Below are 23,047 nucleotides of genomic sequence, written 5' to 3'. Positions count from 1 at the left end.
GTTAATGTCTTTCAGAGAATGCTATGGGCTCTTTGAATATCAACCAATTGCGAATAGATTTTCCTCCCCTGGTTTCTGAGCAACCACATAACTCATGAGTTTTTCTGGTGAATGAACCTGTAGAGTGTCATTGTGTGCAGTGATTAGCTAGTGTCTCTCGGAACGGACCCAGAGCTGGCTTCAGCTAAGCCACTTTCCAGCCCTGACACAAGTTACTTGTCATTCATAAGCCTCAGTTTCCTCATTTATAAAATAATACCTAAGCTGTTAGACCTGCTGTGAATCACAAATGAGATGGCACCAGAACCGGGGGTCATCTTTGTCTGAGAGGGAAACCTCTAAGCCATTGAATTACCTCCTTAATAAAACCCAGCTGCCCAGCTTTGAGTTTGTAGCAGGAGCACTAAGAAAAAACTTAGAAGAAAGGAATCAAAACCAAATAGAAATTGTTATGCGTGATTTCTCTTGGAGATGGCTTTGGCTCTGCGGTGACATCTATTATGTGTATTGAGACCCGGGTCCCTAAGCTTTGTACCAGCTTTCCTGGCACTGCACCGCACTCCTGGGGGCAAAGCAGGATATTTTTAGTTTTGGAGGGAAGCAGTTTTAGAGGTGATTCAGTTTTATAATATTCTTACAGTTCCTTTCAGTGGTGCCATATCCCTGCAAAGCTAGGCTTTTGGCAACTGTGGTGATGAAAAGCAAATAGTCCTGGAACAGAAGTGGAGGTGGTGGTGTCCAGTCTCATTTCCAGATTGGGAAGCTGAGTCGTGCCCAGCAGACACTAAGTTGATAGGACATAAATGCTTAAGTAGTTTGGCCCTAACTACGTACTAAATGTGACAGTTAGGTATGCATGTATATATGTATTTATTTATTTATCTACTTATTTACTTATTTTTATTAGTTTCAGGTGTACAAAAGCAACATAGTGATTAGCCATTTATATGTCTCACAAAGTCATAACCCCAACAAGTCTATTACCCACCTGACACTGTACATACTTGTTTCATCGAAAATAAGACCTAGCCGGACCATCAGCTCTAATGCGTCTTTTGGAGCAAACATTAATATAGACCGGGTCTTATATTATGTTAGATAAGACCCGGTCTTACATTACAGTAAAACAAGACCGGGTCTTATATTATATTATGTTAGATAAGACCCGGTCTTACATTACAGTAAAACAAGACCAGGTCTTATATTAATTTTTGCTCCAAAAGACGCATTAGAGCTGATGGTCCGGCTAGGTCTTATTGTCGGGGAAATACGGTAGTTATTACAATATTACTGACTATATTCCCTGTGCTGTGCTTTATATCCCCATGACTTTGTTTTATAGTTGACATTAAATATTATTTTTATATTAGTTTTAGGTGTACAGCATAGTGCTTAGACATTTACATAATTTATGAAGTGATCCCACTGATAACGTTTAGTACTTATCTGACACTGTACATAGTTATTACAATATTGACAATATTCCCCATACCGTACATCCCCATGACTATTATGCAACTACCAATTCTTCTAATTCTTCTTCCTTTTTTTTTTTTTTTTTTTTTTTTTAAGATTTTTATTGGGGAAGGGGAACAGGACTTTATTGGGGAACAGTGTATACTTCCAGAACTTTTTTCCAAGTCAAGTTGTCGTTTCAATCTTAGTTGTGGAGGGTGCAGCTCAGCTCCAGGTCCAGTTGCCGTTGTTAGCTGCAGGGGGCAAAACCCACCATCCCTTGCTGGAATCGAGGAGTCCAACCCGCAGCCTTGTGGTTGAGAGCCCACTGGCCCATGTGGGAATCGAACCGGCAGCCTTCGGAGTTAGGAGCACGGAGCTCCAACCGCCTAAGCCACCGGGCTGGCCCAAATTCTTACTTCTTAATCCCTCACCTTTCTCTCCCAGCCATGGTTAGGTGTGTTTTTTTTTTGGCCTAGGGGCACCATGAAAAAATTCCTGAAACACCAGGGGCCCCATGAATGGAGAAAGTTTGAGAGCTTCTGCCCTAGAACTTGGCTGCTGCCTTTCCCCTAGTTTCTGATGATGGTACTAGCTCATGCCTTGCATTTTATCTTGGTGTCTTACCCAAAGATTGTCAGTTTTATGTTTTTTTATAAATATTTACATAATAACTTACTGTCTGTCAGTCAGTATTCTGAAAATTTCACAAATACTCACTAAATTATAGCATTTAAAAAAACTGTAAAATACACAACAGAAAATTCAGTCTTAAGCACTTTAAGTGTACAATTCTGTGACATTGAGTACATTCACATTTTTATGCAACCATTCCCCACCACCATCTCCAGAATTTTCTCATCTTCCCAAACAAACTGTCCCCTTTAACAACTCCCCATTCTCTCTCCCCCAGCCCTGGGCACCCACCCTTCCACTTTCTGTCTCTGTGAACTTGACTACTTTTGGGACCTCATATAAATGGAATCATACAGTATTTGTCCTTCTGTGACTTATTTCACTTAACATCATGTCCTCAGGGTTCACCCATGTTGTAGCCAGTGTCAGAATTTCCTTTCTTTTTGTGGCTGAATAACATTCCATTGTGTGGATGGACCACGTTTTCCCCACCCATCACCCATCGATGGACACTTGGGTTGCTTCTGCCCTTTGGCTAATGTGAGTGACGTGCTATGAACATGGGTGCGCATCATGGCATTTTAAAGATGTGGACTCTGCAGCAAAGAGATGTTAACTCGCCCGTGGCCAAAGGAGGTGTCAGAATTGGGATTCGAACCCCAGCAGTTGGCTGGGCTCTTAATGAATAGAGCGAACATGTTCTCTGCGCTAAATGTGGTGTCAGAGAGTGTTTGGTGAAGCTGGAGATCCCCAGCTCCTCTAGGGTGAATCCCTGGAGAGACTTTCACGTGTGAGTGCAAGAAGTATGCACCGGTGTGTACTTCAGCACTGCCGGGAAGAATCCCAACGTCCGCAGAGGAGTAAATGAATGAGTTGTGGTCTGTTCAGATAGTAAAAGACTGTAAGATGTGAAAACGAGAGTTCTGGGTACATGTGTTGATATAGCTGAATGTCACTGCCGGACAACACGCTGTTGAGGAAAGAAGTGATTTGCAGGAGGGTATACAGTAGGGTACCGTTTATGTCATTTCAGTGTTCAGAAAGATTGTAATTGTTGAGGGATATGGAAATGTATAGTCAAACTATTAAGAAACGCTTAAGAGTAAACAGACACCGAAAGTCTCACACTGGTTACCTGTGGGGGGGGGATGTGTCATGGAAAGTGACACAGGACTTCGGTTGTATTTATAATGTTTGTAATGTTTTCTCTTTTGTCCCAGTAATGCTTTATTTCTGAAGTTGGGTGGTGGGTACTGGTATTTGCAATTTTCAGTACCTTGTTACATGTCTGAAATGCTTTTTGACTTTTTAAAGGGCCAGTGGATAGCGTACGTGTTGATGTATATATACATGTGAACTATGTGTTTTTCATGCAGTCAGCTGAGCAAGTTGCAAGAAATTTCTCTGAGGAACTGCGCAGTAAGTTGTGCTGGTGACAAGGGAGGCATTGCCAGAGCGTGTCCCAGTATCCTTTTCAGTGACGACTCAGGACGGGGATGCGACTGGGCTGACACTTGTGCCCGACGCCGCTCTTGCCCACCCAGCGTCCACTCTCCCCGACCCTCTAACAGCAGCCCGGTTTCACCTGGGGCAGTCGCTGCCCAGCTACATTATTTACCGTCCCAGGCCCCTTGCTTTCAGGGGAGGCAGTGACTCACCTGACCAGTGAGGTGTAAAGTGGAAGTTTCGGGGTGGGGCTCCTTAAAGCGGACAGATGGGGCTGCCATCCGCCTCTGCCCTGCAGCCTTGCTGGCACCCGTCTGGGAAGCCTGACGGAAGAGTCAGCAGGGACTGGGGGGAGCTGGTGTCCCTGCTGGTGTCCGAGCCCTGGGCTGCCTCCTAGTGAGAAAGGAAACGCTTCCTTTATTAAGCTTCCTGTTTCAGCCGAGTGCAGTTTTGTTAAAATAACCTCAAAACAGCCTTTTCTAAAGTTTGTGATCTTTTCTCTGCCTTCTAAGTGGTTTTTTGTTTGGTTGTTTTTTTGCCATATATTGCTATTATGTCCACAACTTAAAATATAGGAGATAAGTTTTTAAAAAATTTTCCAATGGCATCAAATAGACTTGCTCTAACTTTAAAAGGTCTTCTCCCAATTCTGTAAGTCTGCCACATCGCTACGTAACAACTGATGCAAAAGAAAGCGGCTTGTAATCAGTTTTTTCTGAGTGAAGAGGTGGCAGATGAGTAGCTCTCTTCAGCAGAATTTTCTAACTACCCGACAGCCCATACCGTGTGGTGACAGGAATTGGAGCAGAGCTGCCAACCTGTGTGTCTGAGCTGTCATCCCCTAGCTTTGGGGTGGCTGTGGGGCTTGTGGGTGGCTGCCTGGTGTGAGGGTCCCGCCATAGCCTGCGGGGCTGGGGTCGTGGGGCTGGAGCGGGGTGACGGGGGCGCAGTGCGCATAGGTGTCCCATGTCTGTCACCGGCCAGCCGCTCCTGAACCCTTTCAGGTTGGGGATTGGACGGTTCAAGGCTTACTGGAACACATCAGCAAAGTTCTGGGCGGGCGCTGCGTCAGGGAATGTGGGCCGTTTGGTGGCTGCCGCGTTGTCAGCAGGGCAGGGACCGGCAGCAGCTTGCCCGTCAGACTGCTCTTTCCCGGGGTCCCCCAAGACTGGAAGAAATGAGGTTTCCCTGAGATAGTCAGGGGAGCAGATGTCTGCGGCTCCTGACTGAAGTCTCGTCCGCAGCAGAAGTCTTGCAGTGTGTGACCCAGTCGTACTTTGCGTTGATCCTTCAAGGTCATTCACTGGCCAGGGACACGCTGGCCCTGCGCTCGGCCAAGACACCCGTGAGAGCAGGAACCGTGTAGCTGCTCGGAATGTGTACGTGTACACACGGCACCTCGTCAACTGTGGGTGGCTCGTTCAGTCAATTCAGAGTCGCCCAGAATGCAGGTGGCCTGTGCACTGTACAGACCAGGGGACGTTTCCTCTGCCTGCCGAGAGGGCGTTGTGCGTGCAAACCCTTTCTAACCAAGCTGCTGGCGGGGCAGCCGGCTCGTGGGACTGAAAGCTGCCTGGAGTGTGACTGCGAGGCACGAGCAGCACGAGGGGCGTGAACAGATCAGGGGGCTGACACGTTGTCACTCGGCATCAGCGCCGCGGGATGGGCGTCTGTCCTGTGTCCTCGGCGGTGTTGGCACTGCCCGGGCCGGGGATCTCCTAGCGCCTTCTTTGGTTCAGGGGCCGGCAAGCTTTTCCTTAAGGAGACAGATAATAAATACTTTAGCCTGTGCCTCTCATGGAGGGAAATGACCCCTAAGGGTGTCCTGAGCCAAGCCGCCGGCGGGCGTCACGCACAGCTCTGCTTGCTGGGGCGCTGAGTCACCCCTTTTTGTGCATTCCCACACCTTCCTTCCCTCTTCCTGATCTCCTTGTAGAGCTCCCCAAGTTTCCTTTGCAACCAGCCCTGGGGATTGATGCCACGATTTTGATAAAATGCCACCTCCTCCATGTTTTATCTACGTTTAAAGACTCCCTGTTATCGGGTCCAGGGTGAGACTGCTTGGGTGTAAATTCAGACGCGTTAATCCGCATAAGGCTGCAGTTACTCTGTGCCCGTTTTCTTCTGCCATGAAAAGGAAAATAACACAGCACCGAGCCGAGTGTCTCGATGATGATGACAACGACACCATCTCTGTTCTGTGCCCCGCGCTGGCCATGCCCCCTCTGCGGGTCCTGGGGGCGCCAGGCCTCTGGAGCTCATGTACATCTCTCGGCACTGCCCTCCCCTGGACTCGTCTCCAGCCGTGTACTTGATGCCCGTTTGCGTATCCGATGGTCATCTCAAACTTAACACGTGGGGGACTTGAAGTCCCTTGACAGCCACTCACCCTCTCCTTCTTCCTCTCAGCAAATGGCAGTTCCCGTGGCCCAGGCTGAAAACCTCAGCGTTGGCCTTGGCTTTTCCTCCTTTCTCCCATCTCATCTAAACCATCGGCAAAACCCGAGTCCCACTTTCCTGTTAGGTACCAAAGCTGTCATTTGTCATCCCCAGGGAACCTCCTGACTCCCTTTCTGCTCGGTCTTCGTTCCCCACAGTCTGTTTATTGTGTCACACCGCAGCTGAGGGACCTCTGACAGACAAGGTCAGATGCCATCGCGGGCCCAAGCCCCGCAGCCCCCATGTCAGGCAGACAGGCAGACGAGCAGACGTGCTCTGGCCCGGCCCTGCGGCCTCGGCGGCTCCTTCCAGCTGCCTGGCCCTCTGCCCAGGTACACGAGCTTGCTGACCGTCATAGGCCCACCTCTCTGACCTCAGGGCCTTTGCATCAGCCCTCTGTCCGGATGGCATTCCCTCATTTCCATCAGTCCCTGCTCAGATGCCACCACCTTCCTGCTCAGTGCTCTGAGCACGTGTCTGCCTGGCAGCTGTAGGTCATCTCCCCACTGACACTGTCATGTTCATCGTCGTGCTCCGGGCCCCCAGTACTTACCTGTGGAACAGACGAACCGTTTCCAGACATGGCAGAGTGAGGTGGAAGAATCTCCTCTGGGCGGTCCAGTCCTGCTCCAGGCGCCCCCTCGTCACTCTATCCCCGGGGGTTTTGCTCAGCTGTGCCCCTTCTTGATGGCACTGCCACCACTCCCCTCTAGCAATTTGGCTCCAGTACCTTTCTTTCCTGCTGCTTTTTGCTTCTCTGAATTCCTGTACCAGGGACAGTGGGTGTCACACCAACTGCATACAGTCTGCGGGGACCCTGTGACTGCCCAAGGCCTTCTTAGCACTTCTGAACGTTTGTCCAAGCTAATGTGTTGTCTCTCCTGGGGACGTCACGTGATGGGATGGGTTCCTGTGGTGCTGCGGCTGGTGACAGTGCCAGGTGGGACCTGGGGACACCTCAGTGCTTAAAAGAGCACCGCCACCAGTTTTCCTTTTTTGTTGATAACGTGAGAATGGTGTGGCATTGTCATTTGGTTCTCATTCCTTTGATTGTAGATGTTTGTCCCAAGTTTGCAGTACTATACGAAAAGGAACCTTTTGGCTTCTGAATGAACAGTTGGATGATTTAAAAAGGTAAAAGTAAAATGTGCAGAATAGAGGGCATAAAGTGAATAATGAAAGATCCCATGCTCCAGAATTAAGAGGTAACTCCTGTACGTCTTCTCTGAATCTTTCTGCCTACTGTTTCTTAACATGAGCTTTTAGATATTAGAAATGTAGATGTGTCCAGAAATCTGCTGTCTTCATGGGATGAAGTCACAGATATTGCTGATCAGCTCACACACCTGGAAGTCCTTAATCTCAGGTAGGAACTCTTTCTTGGTTGCCTGTCACATGATTTGAAATTCCTCTCTTCTCGCTCTCTCCCAGCATCTCAGTGGGAATGGGGTAGGCAGGATGGCTCAGTTGAATTATTTAAGCTTAGCTTATTCTTTCATATTCTTTGATATTATAGTTTTTCAAATGGTCATGAGGTGGTTCATTAACAGGGAATGTGTTTTACTTTTTAATTGGGTGGGGAGGGGGCAGGTTGACATACTGAGCAGAAAGATCCTATTAATATTTCTGGTGAGCCTGACCATACAGGTAGCCCAGCTGGGGGAGCTCGTATTTAACTGGGGAGTAAAGAGAGGTGACATTAAAAGTGCTTGTTCACTTCTGAAGCTTCTAGCATTTCAGTTGCTTTAGGAATGAGTAATTTCACTGGAATAGTTTAATTCAGTTCTGATAAGGATTTTTCACTAATCTATGTATTTTACTGATGTCAGTTTTCCAGGCCTTCTCGAATATTTGATTAGTTTTCATCTCAGAACCTAACTTTCCAAGAGCTCAGCCAGGCTTCCCCTTTCATTCATGAGCCAGCTTTACATACACAGGTAGGTTCAGTGTAGCAGGTAGTCAGGCCGAAATTAGTTGTGCTCCCAAATAAAGCAAAGTTTGACCCACGGTGTCTCCTGTTCTGGAAATAAGGGCTAATGTGTGTTAATGGTCTCTTCTTTCAAAATGATGGTCATGGAGTCCTTTGAGACTAGGATCTCGAAAGAGAACATAAAGGGCAGTAATTCATTTCATCCATCCTGATGGCAGAAGGGCGGACTGTTTAGACAAGCAGAACTCTAGCCCACGGACCTCGCGTACCCATGAGACTTCACAGTGGGGCTCGTGTTGCCATGTCCAGAGCCGCACCCTGTGAGGGGGACGCTGACCTTCCAAACGCTTGAGCCTTGTTTCAGGAACCTCACGCAGCTGCCTGGACCCGTGGAAACAGCTCTGCATGTCAGACACTGGAAAGCTGATATTGTCAACATTAAAAATTAGATAGCCTTGGCTCACTTTGTTTTTAGTAAGATTTCATTGTAAGGTTGAAACAGATGAGACTCGTTAAATCCCAAATTGTTGCTTTCAGTGACTGTTTCAGCTGGGGCTACTGTATAGCAATAAGCACATTGTATCTTCTTTTTCTACAGTGAAAATAAACTAAGATTTCCCTCTGATTCACTATCTCCAACCGGAAGATTCACTACACTGAAGGTTTTAGTTCTTAGCCGAACAGGAATAACATGGGCCGAGGTAATCATATTTCTTTATTACCCAGTAATTAGCAATTTTAAATTCTTGGTTTAATTAGTAATTGAAGCACCACTATGGCCTCATTTTAATAGGATTGTTTAAACTGTCTTACAGACAGGAGTTACAGGACCATTGTAGTGACGTAGAAGTTTCTATCTAGGAATCCGCATTCTCTGGGCTCATTCGGATTTGTTCTGGTGTCTTTCTGACCTGTGGCTCTCCATAGTGCCATGCAGTAAATGTGTGCCAAGCTGCCAAAAGCCTTAGTTAGCTGCTGATTGAGCGTTTAGCTGCCTGAGTTTCCCACAGGTGTTCTTAGGGCAGAGAACGAGCAGCAGGAAGGTTCTCACATCCTTTTGAAGTTCAGCTTCTAGAATTCTCTGTTCATTGTGTGCAGCTGTGGGGATTCCTGGGTCCCTGGCCCGGCAGCATATGGAACTTCTCTCTGGTACTGGTACTGCTGTTTTCTGTCAGGGGCTGACTTCACACACCCAGAATAGTCCACGTTCAAACAAGTGCAGACAAGTACACCCCCAGCAAGCTGTTCATCTGTGAAATGTCACCGAGGCACCTCCCTTAGGGATGTCACCTTGAACTTGAGTGCTTCCAGTGGCCACCACTGTGTAACTTCTTTCCTGGGACTCCCTCTCCAGGGTTAGTTAGCATCAGACAGGAAGGGCGTGTAGGAATGCCGGTGGGGAGATGGCCGTCAAGTTGAAGTGAGAAAAATCAGGAGTAGTCATTGGGAAGTTTTGACTGATGAGTACATTCTTTACAAACCCAGACTGGCATCGAGCATCGAGGGAAGGGTGTTTCCTTCCGTTGCTTAAGCAAACCACAGAAGTAACAAGGACATGCTAAGTCAGCCTCTGCAGTCCACCTTGGGGGTGCCTGGTCCATTTCCGGCTTGCTCCCCATGTGGTGCCGACACCTGCCTTGGCTTCAGAGTGCTGAAGTTAGGCTCCGTGTCATTGAAACACATGCCGCCAGCATTTTAATGTTACCAGCCGCCCACCAGCCCTCCTGGCCTGAAATGTCCATCAGGTACTGCTTCTAAAACAGTGACTGGACTGAACTCGTGGCAGCCCGAGTCGCCCCCTAACTGCGTCTCCCTTTAGGTGCTGCAATGTGCTGCCGGGTGGCCGGTCCTCGAGGAGCTGTACCTTGAGTCCAACAGTATTTCCATTTCAGAAAGGTAACAAGGGTTGACTTCCCTGCGCCTGTCACCACCTAATCATGCTGGATAAAGTCTGTTATATCTTTAATTTTTAGAAGGATCTGCAAGAATTAGAAAAATGCTTCTTCATTGCCTTGACAAATTAGAATGTCTACTATAACTTCATTACTCATTGAGGAAAACCCCATTAGGGTGAAAGCCTCGAATTAAATGTTTTGGAAGGCATGAATTTTATTAGTTTTACATAAATGTGTTTAACTTCTGTGCTTAAATGGAAAATCTGTAGGATTTGTTGTAAGGATTAAATCATTTGTAATTAGCACTGTTTGCTTAAGGTCTATGTACCAAAGTAGTTGAAAAGCTTGATCCCTTAAGTAAATTAAATATGTTGCCATTTCATCTTCCTTTTATTGATATTATTAAATTACTGTGTAAAATAAATGTGGGCAAATTTACAACAAATTTTTAAAGAATTCAAATTAATGATATTTTGCCTTACAGAATAATTTATTATACAGGCAAAGGCAGGTTTCTAAAAACTAAACTTTCTGAGATAATTTTTGATTCATAGGCAATTACTACCTAGTTTCCTCCACTGGTAACATCTTACAAAGCCGGGGTGGGTGCCGCCGGGATCCCGTAGAGACGCAGAGTTTCCCGTTCAGGGGTCCCTTATGTTGCCCTTTTATAGTCGTACCCACTAGCCTCCCGCCCCCAGCCTCTCCACACCAAATGCAGGTAATTTAAGGCAGTGCCTTTGAAAACAAGAGATTAAATTCATGTTGAAAAAATTTTATTTTCCATACAGGCCGACTGACATCCTACAGACCCTCAAGTTATTAGACCTTTCCTCGAATCGGCTAATTGATGAAAACCAGCTGTTTCTAATAGCCTATCTGCCCAGGTAATTTGCTCCTAAAATGCCTATTATTAACACATTTTAAGTGAAGGGATCATATGCTATATATACTTTCTCAATGGAAATACAGTAGTAATGATGCAATTCCCAAATCGAGGAACAACTCAGGAAATGTTTGGAGTTTACAGTTTCCTTGTGAAGTAGGTACAGTGTAGACTGTCTGTACTGGATAACTGCACAGTGAATGAGTTGGCCCTGGTGCCAGTGTCAGAGGTCGTCACTCATTAGACGGGGGAGCTCCTTCCTCTTTGAGACGCACCCAGCACAGCAGCAGACACCCAGGACTGCTGGAGGAGATCATTAGAATGTAGCTTGAAGAGTCCACTTTGCATTCCCCAAACTGGACTTCAGGGTTTCTCAGCATTTCACCTGGGATGAAAACCTGGGGTGTAGGAAAAAGTTCACAAATCTAGTCTGGCTGATAGGCCGTAGCATTTGAAATTGTTCTGTGAAGTCAAATTGAACACTTATCATTGCAGATTAGAACAACTAATCCTTTCTGACATTGGGATTTCTTCTCTACATTTTCCAGATTCTGGAATTGGTATGTAAGACTACTACCTTCCCCTCCCGTACCCCATTACTTGAGCTATTCCTTTCACTTCTACTGTATAACTTAATTCTCCTTTTTCTAGGGTGCAAATCATCAATGTTTCCTTCCTTGCAGTACCTCGTGCTCAACGACAATCGGATATCACAAGTAAGGGCCCTTCAGACGTGCCTACTACCGTATCACTGATTCCCACTCTCATGCCACAGTCCGTGGGTTCCTTCTGTTAAAAAATGTTTTAAATTGAAAAAGGAAAGCTTCCTCTGAGGGAAGCTCCTCGCAGAAATCCCACCAGCTCCCCTCGTTTTCCATGGCGGGGAGTGAAGGTGTGTTCTTCCTGGTGCCTGAGATCAAAGCCTGTGCCTCCTTCCCGCTGCAACGAGCCACTTTGCTTGACGCAGCACTCTGTTGCTGCTTCAAATAATCTGAAAAATTAGCCTGAAACATGTTTATTTTCATTTGTTTTCTTCTGTGGGGCTACAGTGGTCATTTATCAACGAGCTAGATAAGCTGCGGAGTCTGCAGGCTTTGTCGTGCCTGAGAAACCCCCTGACTGAAGGGAGCGGAGCAGAGACTGCACGTCAGTTCATCATCGCCAGAATCGGGCAGCTGCAGACCCTGAACAAGTGCAAGGTGAGTGCTAGGACCGGGACGAGGCCTTTTCTTAGACTAGAAAATAAATTATCAAAAAAAGTAAAAAGTATAGCAGCCGAGTGGCTCAGGTGGTTGCGCTGTACTTCTAACACCGAGGTTGCTGGTTCGATTCCCACATGGGCCAGTGAGCTGCGCCCTCTACAGCTAAGATTGTGAACAACAGCTCTCCCTGGAGCTGGGCTGCCGTGAGTGACCAAGGCTCCTAATACCCGCCTGGGCCAGGGAGCGGCGTCCTACACAACTAGACTGAGAAACAACAGCTTGAACCTGAGTGGGGGAAGGGGAAAAATTGTAAAAAGCAGTATTTGACTGTTGTTAAGGACCAGATGTGGTCTTCCAAATGGTGGTCATCCTGTGCGTTTTGGTGACAGTGGTGCTTGCTGACTGACCCTCGGGTGGGTTACACTTACATTAGTGCCAGGAAGCTGCTGGCCCGGCCTTACTCCCTCCAAGACAGGCCGAGCAGTACCAGGCACTGTCCTTTCCTGTGAGGGGGACACAGGCAGAAAGATGGGGCCTCGGGCTTCTCTGCCCTTACTTCTCAGCTACTCTTGTCATAAATGGGTAAGGCTGTGCCCTGCCCACCCTTCGGGGTCAGCTCCTCCAGGTGGGTGACCGCAGGCACCTGGCAGAGTCCTGAAACCAGCTTGTGGGCAAATACTCTTGTGAAGAAAGTCTAAAACTGAAATTTTTTTCTTTCTAAATAAACTCCTGAATTCTGTCAATGTTAAAAAGGAAAGGTAAAAAAATACTGCCTGTCCCTCTCAACGACTAAGGGTTGGCAGTGGAGAAAGCACAGGTTGCAAAACACTCATTAGAAAACTGCCTCAGTGGACTTGTTTGTATTTCCCACTGACATAGATTCTTCCAGAGGAGAGGCGTGGAGCCGAGCTTGATTACCGAAAAGCATTTGGAAACGCGTGGAAAAAGGCGGGGGGCCATCAGGACCCAGCACAGAACAGGCCGAACGAAGAATTCCTTGCTGCGCACCCCAGATACCAGTCACTCTGCCTAAGTGCGCACTGGGCCTTTCGGGGGAGCCCTATCCCTGGGGTGTCGCAGGAGGGCCGGGTTTCCTCCTCTCCCTGGGCCACTTCAGCAGGTTGGGAGATGAGTCTGTTGTCTGTAGAGAGGATGAGTCAGCAGCATCTCTCAGCAGCAGGATCCTGAGAAACGTGGGGGGTGAGGGTGGGTGGGGCGGCTCTTAATCGGAAGTTCTCCTCTCTGCCCACCCCGGCCAACCTCAGGAAGGGCAGAAAGGGCTACAGTCTCTCAACCTGGCTCCAACCTAGGGAACTGAACCAATTCAAAGCCTTTGAAGGTAGAAGCCAGGCAGTGGTATTTTTTCAGCTGCCCAGGTAATTCTAGCATCCGCGCAGGGTCACACGTGCGCAGTTTTTGCCCAGTGCTGCGTTCCGGGCTCAGACACAGTGTGCTCCTCCCGGGCTGGAACTCATGACTCTGTCCCTGATGTACCTTCCACCTTGTTCTGACTTCATTATTATTCCCAATTTCACTGTTACGTGATTTTCTTTATATATTTCCTAATGCGAGGAGCTCACTGCGGAAACGCTTCAGGCTGGAACATTATCTTTGAGGAAGAAGAGCTGCCCGTGGGAATTGCTTTCAGATTACTCCATTAGCTGGCCCAATTTCCTGGCCACTTTAGGTGAATTCGAAATCACTTGGGGGTGGGGAGGGGAGGCCTAAAGCAGCCCTGCAGGTGTGGCTCAGTGCTTCACTCTGCGAAGCCGGAAGACAGAAGCACGGGTACTTGGGGTGTTTACAGAAGTTCTGTCACCAGCTTGGCTGAGCAGGAGAGAGAGCAGGCAAGTACAGCTTGCCTTACACCCTGCTTTCTACTGAGGCTGCTTCTCCAAGCGGTGGTACTGAGCGCCCAGCCTGGCAGCGCATGTCTGGCTGAAACTGGGTAAAGGTGTCCTGTGAGTGGTGCCCCAGGAAGGAGCAGGTTTCTCTCTCAGGACTCAGGGAAACGTTAACAGAGGTGACACTTGGACCTATTTGACACTTACCTATGCTTTTCTGACCGTGGCCTTTAGTTCATCACTCATCCGTTTTTGTTTCTTCTTAAATAGAATATGGTGCACCTGAAGATGGAGAACTCAAAACACAACAACCGTTTTTGCTCAAAAACCAGCTACTAAGTAAGAACCCCTAATTCAAAGACAGCTTATTTGTATTCGAGTCCTTAGGTGCTGAAACAGATAGTGAAGACCTAATAGGAATTGTTTCTCTTAAGTACCTAAATGAGTACTTTGACATTTAAAATCTCAAATATGTCCAAATTATTCTGTTGGAACATTTTAGCAATTCCCATGCTGTAAACACATTTAACAGTGTTACAGTGGGAAGTATCTGAGCAGTGAACTGAATTATATTTGGAGATTTGTGACTTTTCTTACACTTAAAAACGTAGCTACATTGTCAAGAAGGAAGGATTTAGGGGAATACGGAAGGCGATAGAATATTGGTCCTGCTGTTTTGTTGTTGTAGCAATTCAATGAAGTATTGATAGAAGGAATTTTCAACATCACTAAGACCTGTTCCTTTATTAGGATTTGAGCCAATTCTACTGAACAGCTGTATCTATCATTAGCAGTCCCAATTATCGTTCTTACGTAGGTCTCATGTAGTCTCTTTCCTTTTTTCCTTCAAGCACTGAAGATAAAATATCCTAATAAACTTGATGAGAAAGTCATAGAGAAACAGCTGCCAGGTAAGCGGAATGAGTCTGTCTTCCCCGTCTTATTCTCCTGCATAGCCGGCCCAGCTCTGAGTTGGATGAAATGAAATAGTTCACTATTGGAACGTGTGGCCTTTTTAGAGCTGATAGATTTTACTTGGACATTTGTGACTTTTCGTACATTCTATTCCTTACCAGTCAAGAGTCCCTGAAGAAACTATTTAAATGCCATCTTTTAATAGACACACTTGAAATGTTTTTCTTTGAAAAAACTACTTTAGAACTTGAAATATTTGTGCTACTGGGATTGAATGTTTTATTTGGAAAATATTTTTGTGTCAACCAAATAGATCAATGTGACTTACCTTAAACTTTCACTCAAGAGAAAAATTACACTGTCTTTCAGTATCCTGTGAGTTCTCAAAGATTAAACTAGATTCACAGTTAAATACTAAAATATAAACAGGTTAAGTTTAGAGCAGTGAGGATTTGAAGAAATAAAATATGTATCACCCTAAATAACTCTAGTAAAATACGTTTCCTTGTTTGCCTGTCAGTGCAGTAAACACACTGATTCTTAAATTAGTTTTTGTCAAATAAAACAAGCTTATCCTGGTATTGCTTGTGGATGGCTTTGGTTGTACGTTTCTGATTGATAACCATTTAGTGTCAATTTACCAGTTATCACCCTATTTTTCTTTACTAGCAATCCAATTTCTATGATACATAGTTTTGCTGTTATGTAAAGATGAATTAAAATTAGTGGTTCTTCTTTCATTATTCTGTTTTCAAACTTAAATACTGTCAGTAAAGGCACTAAGTGAAGGAGGACCAAACTTGTTAATGTAATTGGCTTGGGATGTCTTTGCATTTTTCCTTTTACTTTCTAAATACCTGAAATCAATTTGTGGCAATGGCTTAAGAATGTCATTAGATCTGTGAAGCTTTCTTTTGTCAGCATCTCCTGGGGAAGGCACTCCGGTCCATCAGTCAAGGACCGTGGGAGTGTGGGGGTGTGGACATGGCCCTGGGCTGCTGGTGACCGTGTGTGCCTCCCCTCTCTCCGTCTGTACTGTACTGACTGCCCCAGTCCGTCTGAGATTCTTACCTGCTGGGACATCCCCTGTGTTCTGAGTCCCATTAGTCTTCAGGTGGAACTAGTAGAGATTAGAATTATGCAGACATTATATGTAATAGCTGCTCCTTTAAGCTGTTCAGTGTCCTGTATTCTCTAAACTCAGCCGTAAAACAGTTTAAAACAGTTCTTAATTTTTATGCCACATGATGTAAATAGCCTTTAAAAAGAAAAAATGATAAAGAATGTAAAATACTGAAACTTTTTTTACCCATCAAATGTAGGGTTGGCATCAAAAATCAGTATATACTTGTTGTAAAGTCATGTGGTAATTGGTATAAAAAATTAAAAAAAATGCTGTGACCAAGCATTCTAAAAACCATTCTCATGTTTACTGGGGGAAATGACCGTTTGCTGGTGGAACCACAAGCTGTACTATTGTGTTTCTGAAAGAAGGACGTGGGTGTGGAGCTGTGCTGTCCAGTGTGGCTGCCACTAGCCAAGTGTGGCAATTCAAATTCATTAACTTGAAATGGAAATAAAAGGTTCAGTTCCTTCGCGACACTCACCCCACTTCACGTGCTCAGTAGCCACATGCAGCCGCCATACTGGACAGGGCAGGCCTAGAGGAACTGTCGTGGAAAGGTGTATCACTCTATAATATATAAGCAATGTAGACCAATATGTATTACAAAACCTTACGGAAACAGAAAAAAGCTTGGAAGCATACCCATCAAACTTGCCACACTGGTCATAGGGAAGCAGAAAGGTAATTACCCATCTCTGCATTTTCTGAATGTTAAGATAATCATGTGTTACTGTATTAAAAATAGTAACATCTTTTAGATTAACACGCAAATTCCCCCTTTCTTCTGTGGACCCATTACAGGTAGGCAGATTTCTTACGAGAACTGTTTTATGACCAGACTTTTTGTTTCTGGCAATGGCTTAGAGGACTGTCATTTCCCGTTGTCGTATAGTTAACCCGTCACTGACCATTCTCCCAACAATGAAAGTCCAGCTAAATCTGAAAGAGCACGATTACCTATCAATCACATACCTACACATGAGAGCAAATTAAGCTACTTAAAATTATAAATGTCTATTAAGTGTCTATATTAAATGAACTTAAGAAAAGGCCACTTTTTATTCTAAAATAAAGATAACATTTATTATCACAAGTTGCATAAAAACACAGCTTTTACAAAAAGGATTTTTTATAGAAAAATATGTTTGAATACATGTAATATTTGTGGGAACTCCATATTATCGCTGTATCTCCAGCTAAAGCTTTAAAGAAACTATTTCTCATAATCAAAATATCCAATATTTACCACATACCCATCTTTGGAAAAAAGTTCTAGTGTTTCCTGAACAAACCAAAACATTTACTCCCTAAGTTACATTTCCATGCCTGGTGGTCACCAGTATACGTGGTCAAACAATCACACATTATAGTAACTACAGACGGGTTAGGGACCTTGTAGATTATTTAGTTCACCCCTCACTTTACAGAGCAGGAAATCAAGGCCAGAGGGGTTGAGAGCCCCACTCCAGTGGCCTTTCGGTTAATTCTTAAGTAATCACAAAGATTTTAAAAGAAAAGTTAATGATTTTACTCACATTTATTCCTCTGTTCAGAGAATTATTTCTCGTTTATTCGGATTAACCACCACCGAAATGGTATGACAGCTCACTGTCAAGGGCACTTGGGTCAAACACTGGCTCCGCCTCCCAAATGACTCAGTAAGTGCTGTGAAACTTAGTCCCAGGCAATTGGCGCACCTTTCCCTAATCGTTTACTTGTGCAAATTGATACTTTGTCATTGCAATTGTGGGCTTGTCATGTGAGCTAGTCACACAGGTAACTGTCATTTCAGAGAACTGAGGGTTTTTCTTTTCTTTGATAGACTCCATGACAATTCAAAAGGTGAAAGGACTGCTGTCACGTCTTCTCAAAATTCCTGTGTCAGACCTTCTGTTGTCCTATGAAAGTCCCAAAGTAAGTTGCCCAGCAAAACACTGTCAAGCTTAGTTCCTACAGTGTGACATGCTATTAAACTGAGTCTCCACATAGCACTGATTCTAAATGGAGACCACAGACCTTGGTGGGGGCGGGGTTGTATATAAAATGCTTGGTTGGATCTGTCTTAATCACCCCTCCCCAACCCTTTGTTCTAATTTTAGATGCCGGGCAGAGAGATTGAACTAGAAAATGACCAACAGTCATTACAGTTTTATTCTGTGGAAAATGGAGATTGTCTGTTAGTACGATGGTAACACCTAACTAATAAAACTCAGACTAGATTGTGTATTGTGACTGGGTTCATTAGACAAATGATTTATGGGAACAATTCTACTCTCAAAAAAAAAAGCTTTTATAACTTGCCCTAAGTATAGAAAAGATCGTACTTTTCATTGCAAGTGACCATTTCTACGCTTGTATATAATAGCAATAAAGGTTTTGCACCTACTAATGATTTTATTTCATTTATTTTATAGCTCATGACTGTACTTCATTGTGTGATTTTTATGTCAGATATAAAATCTGAACACAGTTAATGTCTGTCATAAGACCAGCTTTAATTCTCTATTGATACTACTAGTTTAAAAGGTTACTAAAATGATTTGGTTGGTCATTTAGGGAAATGTCCCTTAAACTTAGGGAGGCATACCCCAATTATATGAAGTATGTGTTAGGATCTCTCTTCTCAACTGTACTATTTTTAGAGTACTCAACAAAAATTAATTACATGCTTTTCCCTACACCTGAAAGATTAGCAGCTCTGATCGAAATTCACTTATATTAGGCAATGACAGGAGGAAAGCAAAATTCTTTCAAAGTGTCAAGTATTTAGAAATATCTTTCCCGATGGCACTAAAACCCTGAGAGGTATCTGACTTTACTTATATTCACAAAACTTGAGCATTTTTTTTTTAACAGAAGTACTAACCTGTGACCTTCAGGATTTATGTGAAATGTCAAAAGAAAAAGCTGGGTTAGTCTACTTCATAAATGAACTTCAAAACCAAGGTCCAGAACTGAGAATTACATTGGTTCTTTTTCAAGTTTAAGTTGCCTACTTCATTCCGACACCCACAGAATCTAACATTATGTCCAGAAACCCCAAACTTTGGTATAAGTGACCACTGCTCATAAATGATCACACAGCCATTTCTGTGAGTTGTTTTTGGCCCGTATTAGGCTACATGGAGCTAAGCTGCAATCCAGGCTGAAATTCCAACTTGGTTACTAACAATCTCTGAACAAGCCAAGTTTTAACCAAAAATGATAGGTAATGAATCAGCTACAGGATTTAGAAATATTTTTTCTTTTATAAACTATTTGGTATTTTTCAAATCATCTTCCAACACATGAAGACAGTTTTTCTTATGCTACCATATCAGTTGATTTTTAAAAAGGAAACTTTGTGCAAACATTAAGAAATACCACGCTGGTTTCAGAAGGGCCAGCCTAGCTAGAACTCTGTTCTTGAAGGATCATACAATCCCTGCCACACCTTGGCTATCCTCAGACTCACCCAGAGTACCATTCGCCTACCCTGGTTTTTAAACACTGCGACTTAAGTCACCATCATCTTGCTTCACACTGACAGGGGTCGCCACACAGCTCCTTCAGTTTCCACAGTTGTGTCAGCTCCTGCGCGGAATACTGAGGGGAAGACAGCATGCCCGGTTCACAACTCTTCTCACACAGCCATAGGCTGTCCTGTTGCGAAACAAAACGAAAGCTGACTGGGGAGCTGTGATGTGAAACCGCATGAGGACAGAGCGGCACATGGCCGCTTCCATCCCAGGGAAGCTGAGCTTACTGCAAAGACAACTCAGTGTGTGAACCCACTTGGCATTTGTGGGGTGTGGGAAGGCACCACATGCAGCCACCCTGCAGCCCTAGCACACAGAAACAGGCAGTGTGTGCGGTAAGAGACAGCAAAGGGAGTTCTATGAAGACAAGGTCTGGAAACCACAAATGGAAAGTTCCATATTTGCTATTATACAAAAGGTGGCTACACAGCAGTATGACTAACAGCAGCTCTTCTGATGGAATGCTTAGAAGATTCTGGGGATTGCACCAAGTGCTTTGTAAGTAGTATTTAATTCTCATCATAACCCTGTGAGGTAGGAATTATTTCCCTTTTACAAACTAAGAGTGAAGTACCCTGCTCAAGGCCGCAGGAAGTTAATATAGGTAAATTGATACCGAGTTGGGAGGATAAAAGGGGGCCTGTCAAGACTTCACAACAGGTCCTTAACGATCAACCCACCTCCCAGCTCCATGGAATCACTTCTGTTCCCAGCAATAGAGCAAAATACAGATCCAGAGAAACCATCCAACCAGAGAACATAAAAATGCTGGATACAACCTCAAACATTTTTGGAAAGTATTCTGGAGTAGAATGTGCTGGTATTGGCATGGGCCTTGGAGCCTCTGCCTTGCCCAGGGCCAGGAGACTGACCAGAGACTACCACAGCCAGCCAGCGCCCCTGAGGGGTGAAAGCCTGGGTGTATTAAGAAAACCAAGCTAGGGAGGAGGCTTGTCTGTCTCCACCTGGGCCCTGGGTGCGATGGAAAGGGGTCTCCTGAGCATGGAACCACAGACCGCACTCGGGTGGGTCTTTGCCTGGAGTCACATTCTGTAGAGCCCCCCAAGTCCCAAGTCAGAAATGTGGACAGGAACACCCATAGGTGCGTGGTAGAAAAGATGTAAATTCTCTCTGTGGAATGCCTTTTAAATACAGACCCCTCCACCCTGCCTTTTTCAAGGAATGTGAGTGAGGTCACAACAAAAAGTCTCTCAACACATCAGGAGAGAAGCTCCATAAGGAATAGTCTGCAGAGCCCACAAACTACAGAATCAGACCCGCAGAGACCAGACACCAGAATCATCAGATATAGAAAGAGTTCTGGGGGCTGGCCCAGTGGCTCAAGCGGTTAGAGCTCTATGCTCCTAACTCTGAAGGCTGCCGGTTCGAGTCCCACATGGGCCAGTGGGCTCTCAACCACAAGGTTGCCAGCTCAATTCCTCCAAGGGATGGTGGGCTCCGCCCCCTGCAACTAAGAGTGAACATGACACCTTGAGCTAAGCTGCCTCTGAGCTCCCGGATGGCTCAGTTGGTTGGAGCACATCCTCTCAACCACAAGGTTGCCGGTTCGATTCCTGCAAAAGATGGTAGACTGCGCCCCACCCCTGCAACTAGCAACTGGCAACTGGACCTGGAGCTGAGCTGCGCCCTCCACAACTAAGACTGAAAGGACAACAACTTGAAGCTGAACAGCACCCTTAACAACTAAGATTGACAGTCAACAACTTGACTTGGAAAAAAGTCCTGGAAGTACACACTATTCCCCCAATAAAGTCCTGTTCCCTTTCCCCAATAAAACCTTTAAAAAAAAAAAAAAAAAAAAAAAAAAGAAAGAGTTCTGTTCAATGTGAAATAATTGCAGAGGTAGGACTGAAAGTATGACAAAGGAACAGAACTGTCAAAGCTGACCGAGTAGATGGGGTTGATTTCTGTTCCCTCCGCAAAGTGGGGGTATACTCTGGGCTCCAGGTGCTATGCATGGCTCCTTCTGTCCCCTGCACCTTCTCTGGCCAAAATGGAAGCAAGAATCCAGAATTCAACAGAAATCTCTGCCTCCTTTCTTCCCAGTGCTCTGTTTTCCATTTCTGATCCATGCAGATTCATTTCTTGTTTTTCTAGCTCAGTGATCAACGTATTTTAAAACACCATATTTTATCCACCATTTTATCTGCATCAGTCAGAAGGGTGGAGGGTCTTTGGGCCACCCACCACACTGCTGTAAACTTGAGTCACCTGAAACTTCCATTCAAAACATTTCCTTGTGGTTTCAACTCAGAAAAATATTGGCTGAGTACCTCGATGGATTATTGCGAATTAAATCAAGAGCACAGTTACTGATGCTAAAATATCTTCACTGTTCCTTCCTCAACTCTCCAGAACCGAGGCCGGCCCCACTCAGACCTGCTTACCTGGTATCTTTTGGGTCCTATGGCTGCCATCCAAATGCCCATGCTTACATCTTCACCCTGTGCATGCACCAGAAGGTTTAAATGCAAAAGTTTAAAAGCTGTACCATCTGTAAAGACAGTGCCACACCCATTCCCTTAATAAATTATTTTTATGCCTCTTTGTTTTGTAATTTAACATGAAATCCAAGCCTGTGTTAACACGGACAGAGTAAAAGCTAGTGGCTTTAACACGAACACCACACATCCTATAAAAGTGGCCTGCCCACTGCTCCCGTGGACCTTAGGCCTCCAGCGTGAGATCTAAGAATGAGGCGGAGCTATTCCTGACATGGTCCCGAGAATCAGCAAAAAGAAAGCACTTGCTTATCATCTTACCTCTTCCGAATATAAATCTTTATACTCCTCCAGGAAATAGTAAATATAGACTGAACAGATAGTAAGGAGGCTCACAAAAGGGTTTAGGAGTAGAATTTAGAGCCCAATTTGAGGGACAGGCGTGTCCCTAATTCCTGAGGAGTGATTCCTCCACAGAAGGAGTAACATGGTCCTTTCCACGGGAAGCTGGCCCTGCTCTCAGATGGGATACTGGGCAGGATGGGTCCACTGAGGCCAGGAATCCTCAATTACCTGATAGGTCTTTAGCCTCCCCGCGTTGCTGGCCAGCCAGTGGACGATGTCCCTGGAGACCACATATCCTGACCCGCACGCAAAGGCAGGGTAAGCGGGGCTGGGGTACTCCAGCTCCTGCCACTTTCCGGTTCGGTCAACTGCCCAATTCAATCTGAAACTGACATTCAAAATCAGTTGGCTTTTTTGTGTTGGTCTGACTGATACATCCTATCACTGTTAAGCTTGCCTCCTTCATTCTCACTACAAAGGAGAAGCTGTAGAAGCAAGGGAAGAAGAATGAGAAAAATTGTTTTTATTTTTTAGTCTAAGGAAAGGAATTATTTATCTAGTGTGTGTTTTATATATAAGATCAGTTTATCAAATTCTCTCAAAGTTGCATTTGTGGAGTTTTAGAATGGAAAGTACATCATTTTGTGTATATATGCTAAAGAAAACTTCACTAATCCATACTGTATTGCTGAAGAAACACAGAAAATAGTTTTCAGAAATGTGTCACAAGTTCATCCTGACACATAATGTACAGCAGCTTTCAATGTGAGCAGCACTCCTCTCCTGGGCATGAGCAGAAAGCCTCATCATCTTCCCTCCTACATTACCTCACGTTTTCCATTTTAAAATGTGTTCCCCCTCTAACTGTAGATTAATAAACTATTGTGACCAGGAGCCTAACGGGGAAATTTCCCATCTCAACCACATTTTCTTATGAAGAATGACACA

The 23,047-nt window shown here is 45.0% G+C and overlaps 2 protein-coding genes across 5 annotated transcripts in view; one reads left to right on the top strand and one right to left on the bottom strand.

Annotated features, from left to right (window-relative positions):
• The window catches only part of TBCE (tubulin folding cofactor E), a 78,073-nt gene extending 59,898 nt beyond the window's left edge, over positions 1–18,175 (top strand). For 3 of the 4 annotated variants that reach the window (XM_081039148.1, XM_081039145.1, XM_081039147.1), the window contains 13 exons: positions 3,468–3,556; positions 7,243–7,342; positions 8,505–8,607; positions 9,726–9,802; positions 10,593–10,688; positions 11,183–11,247; positions 11,339–11,403; positions 11,737–11,886; positions 12,769–12,922; positions 14,004–14,072; positions 14,585–14,644; positions 17,597–17,688; positions 17,874–18,161. In XM_081039148.1, coding sequence (XP_080895274.1) covers positions 3,468–3,556; positions 7,243–7,342; positions 8,505–8,607; positions 9,726–9,802; positions 10,593–10,688; positions 11,183–11,247; positions 11,339–11,403; positions 11,737–11,886; positions 12,769–12,922; positions 14,004–14,072; positions 14,585–14,644; positions 17,597–17,688; positions 17,874–17,966 — 1,213 coding nt within the window. In that variant the 3' untranslated portion in view covers positions 17,967–18,161. Of the gene's footprint in view, positions 1–3,467; positions 3,557–7,242; positions 7,343–8,504; positions 8,608–9,725; positions 9,803–10,592; positions 10,689–11,182; positions 11,248–11,338; positions 11,404–11,736; positions 11,887–12,768; positions 12,923–14,003; positions 14,073–14,584; positions 14,645–17,596; positions 17,689–17,873 lie in introns of all 4 variants that reach the window. The other variant, XM_081039146.1, reaches the window with a different exon arrangement.
• B3GALNT2 (beta-1,3-N-acetylgalactosaminyltransferase 2) overlaps positions 18,155–23,047 on the bottom strand; it is a 46,683-nt gene continuing 41,790 nt past the window's right edge. The window contains 3 exon segments of the mRNA XM_081039161.1: positions 18,155–19,416; positions 21,701–21,757; positions 22,328–22,537. Of these exon segments, the coding sequence (XP_080895287.1) occupies positions 19,282–19,416; positions 21,701–21,757; positions 22,328–22,537 (402 nt within the window). The 3' untranslated portion in view covers positions 18,155–19,281.

Source organism: Rhinolophus hipposideros (assembly GCF_964194185.1).
Source record: "Rhinolophus hipposideros genome assembly, chromosome: 26".
Classification (NCBI taxonomy): domain Eukaryota; kingdom Metazoa; phylum Chordata; class Mammalia; order Chiroptera; family Rhinolophidae; genus Rhinolophus; species Rhinolophus hipposideros.
Note: the sequence above shows the minus strand (reverse complement) of the source record. Positions and strands in the feature narration are given on the sequence as shown.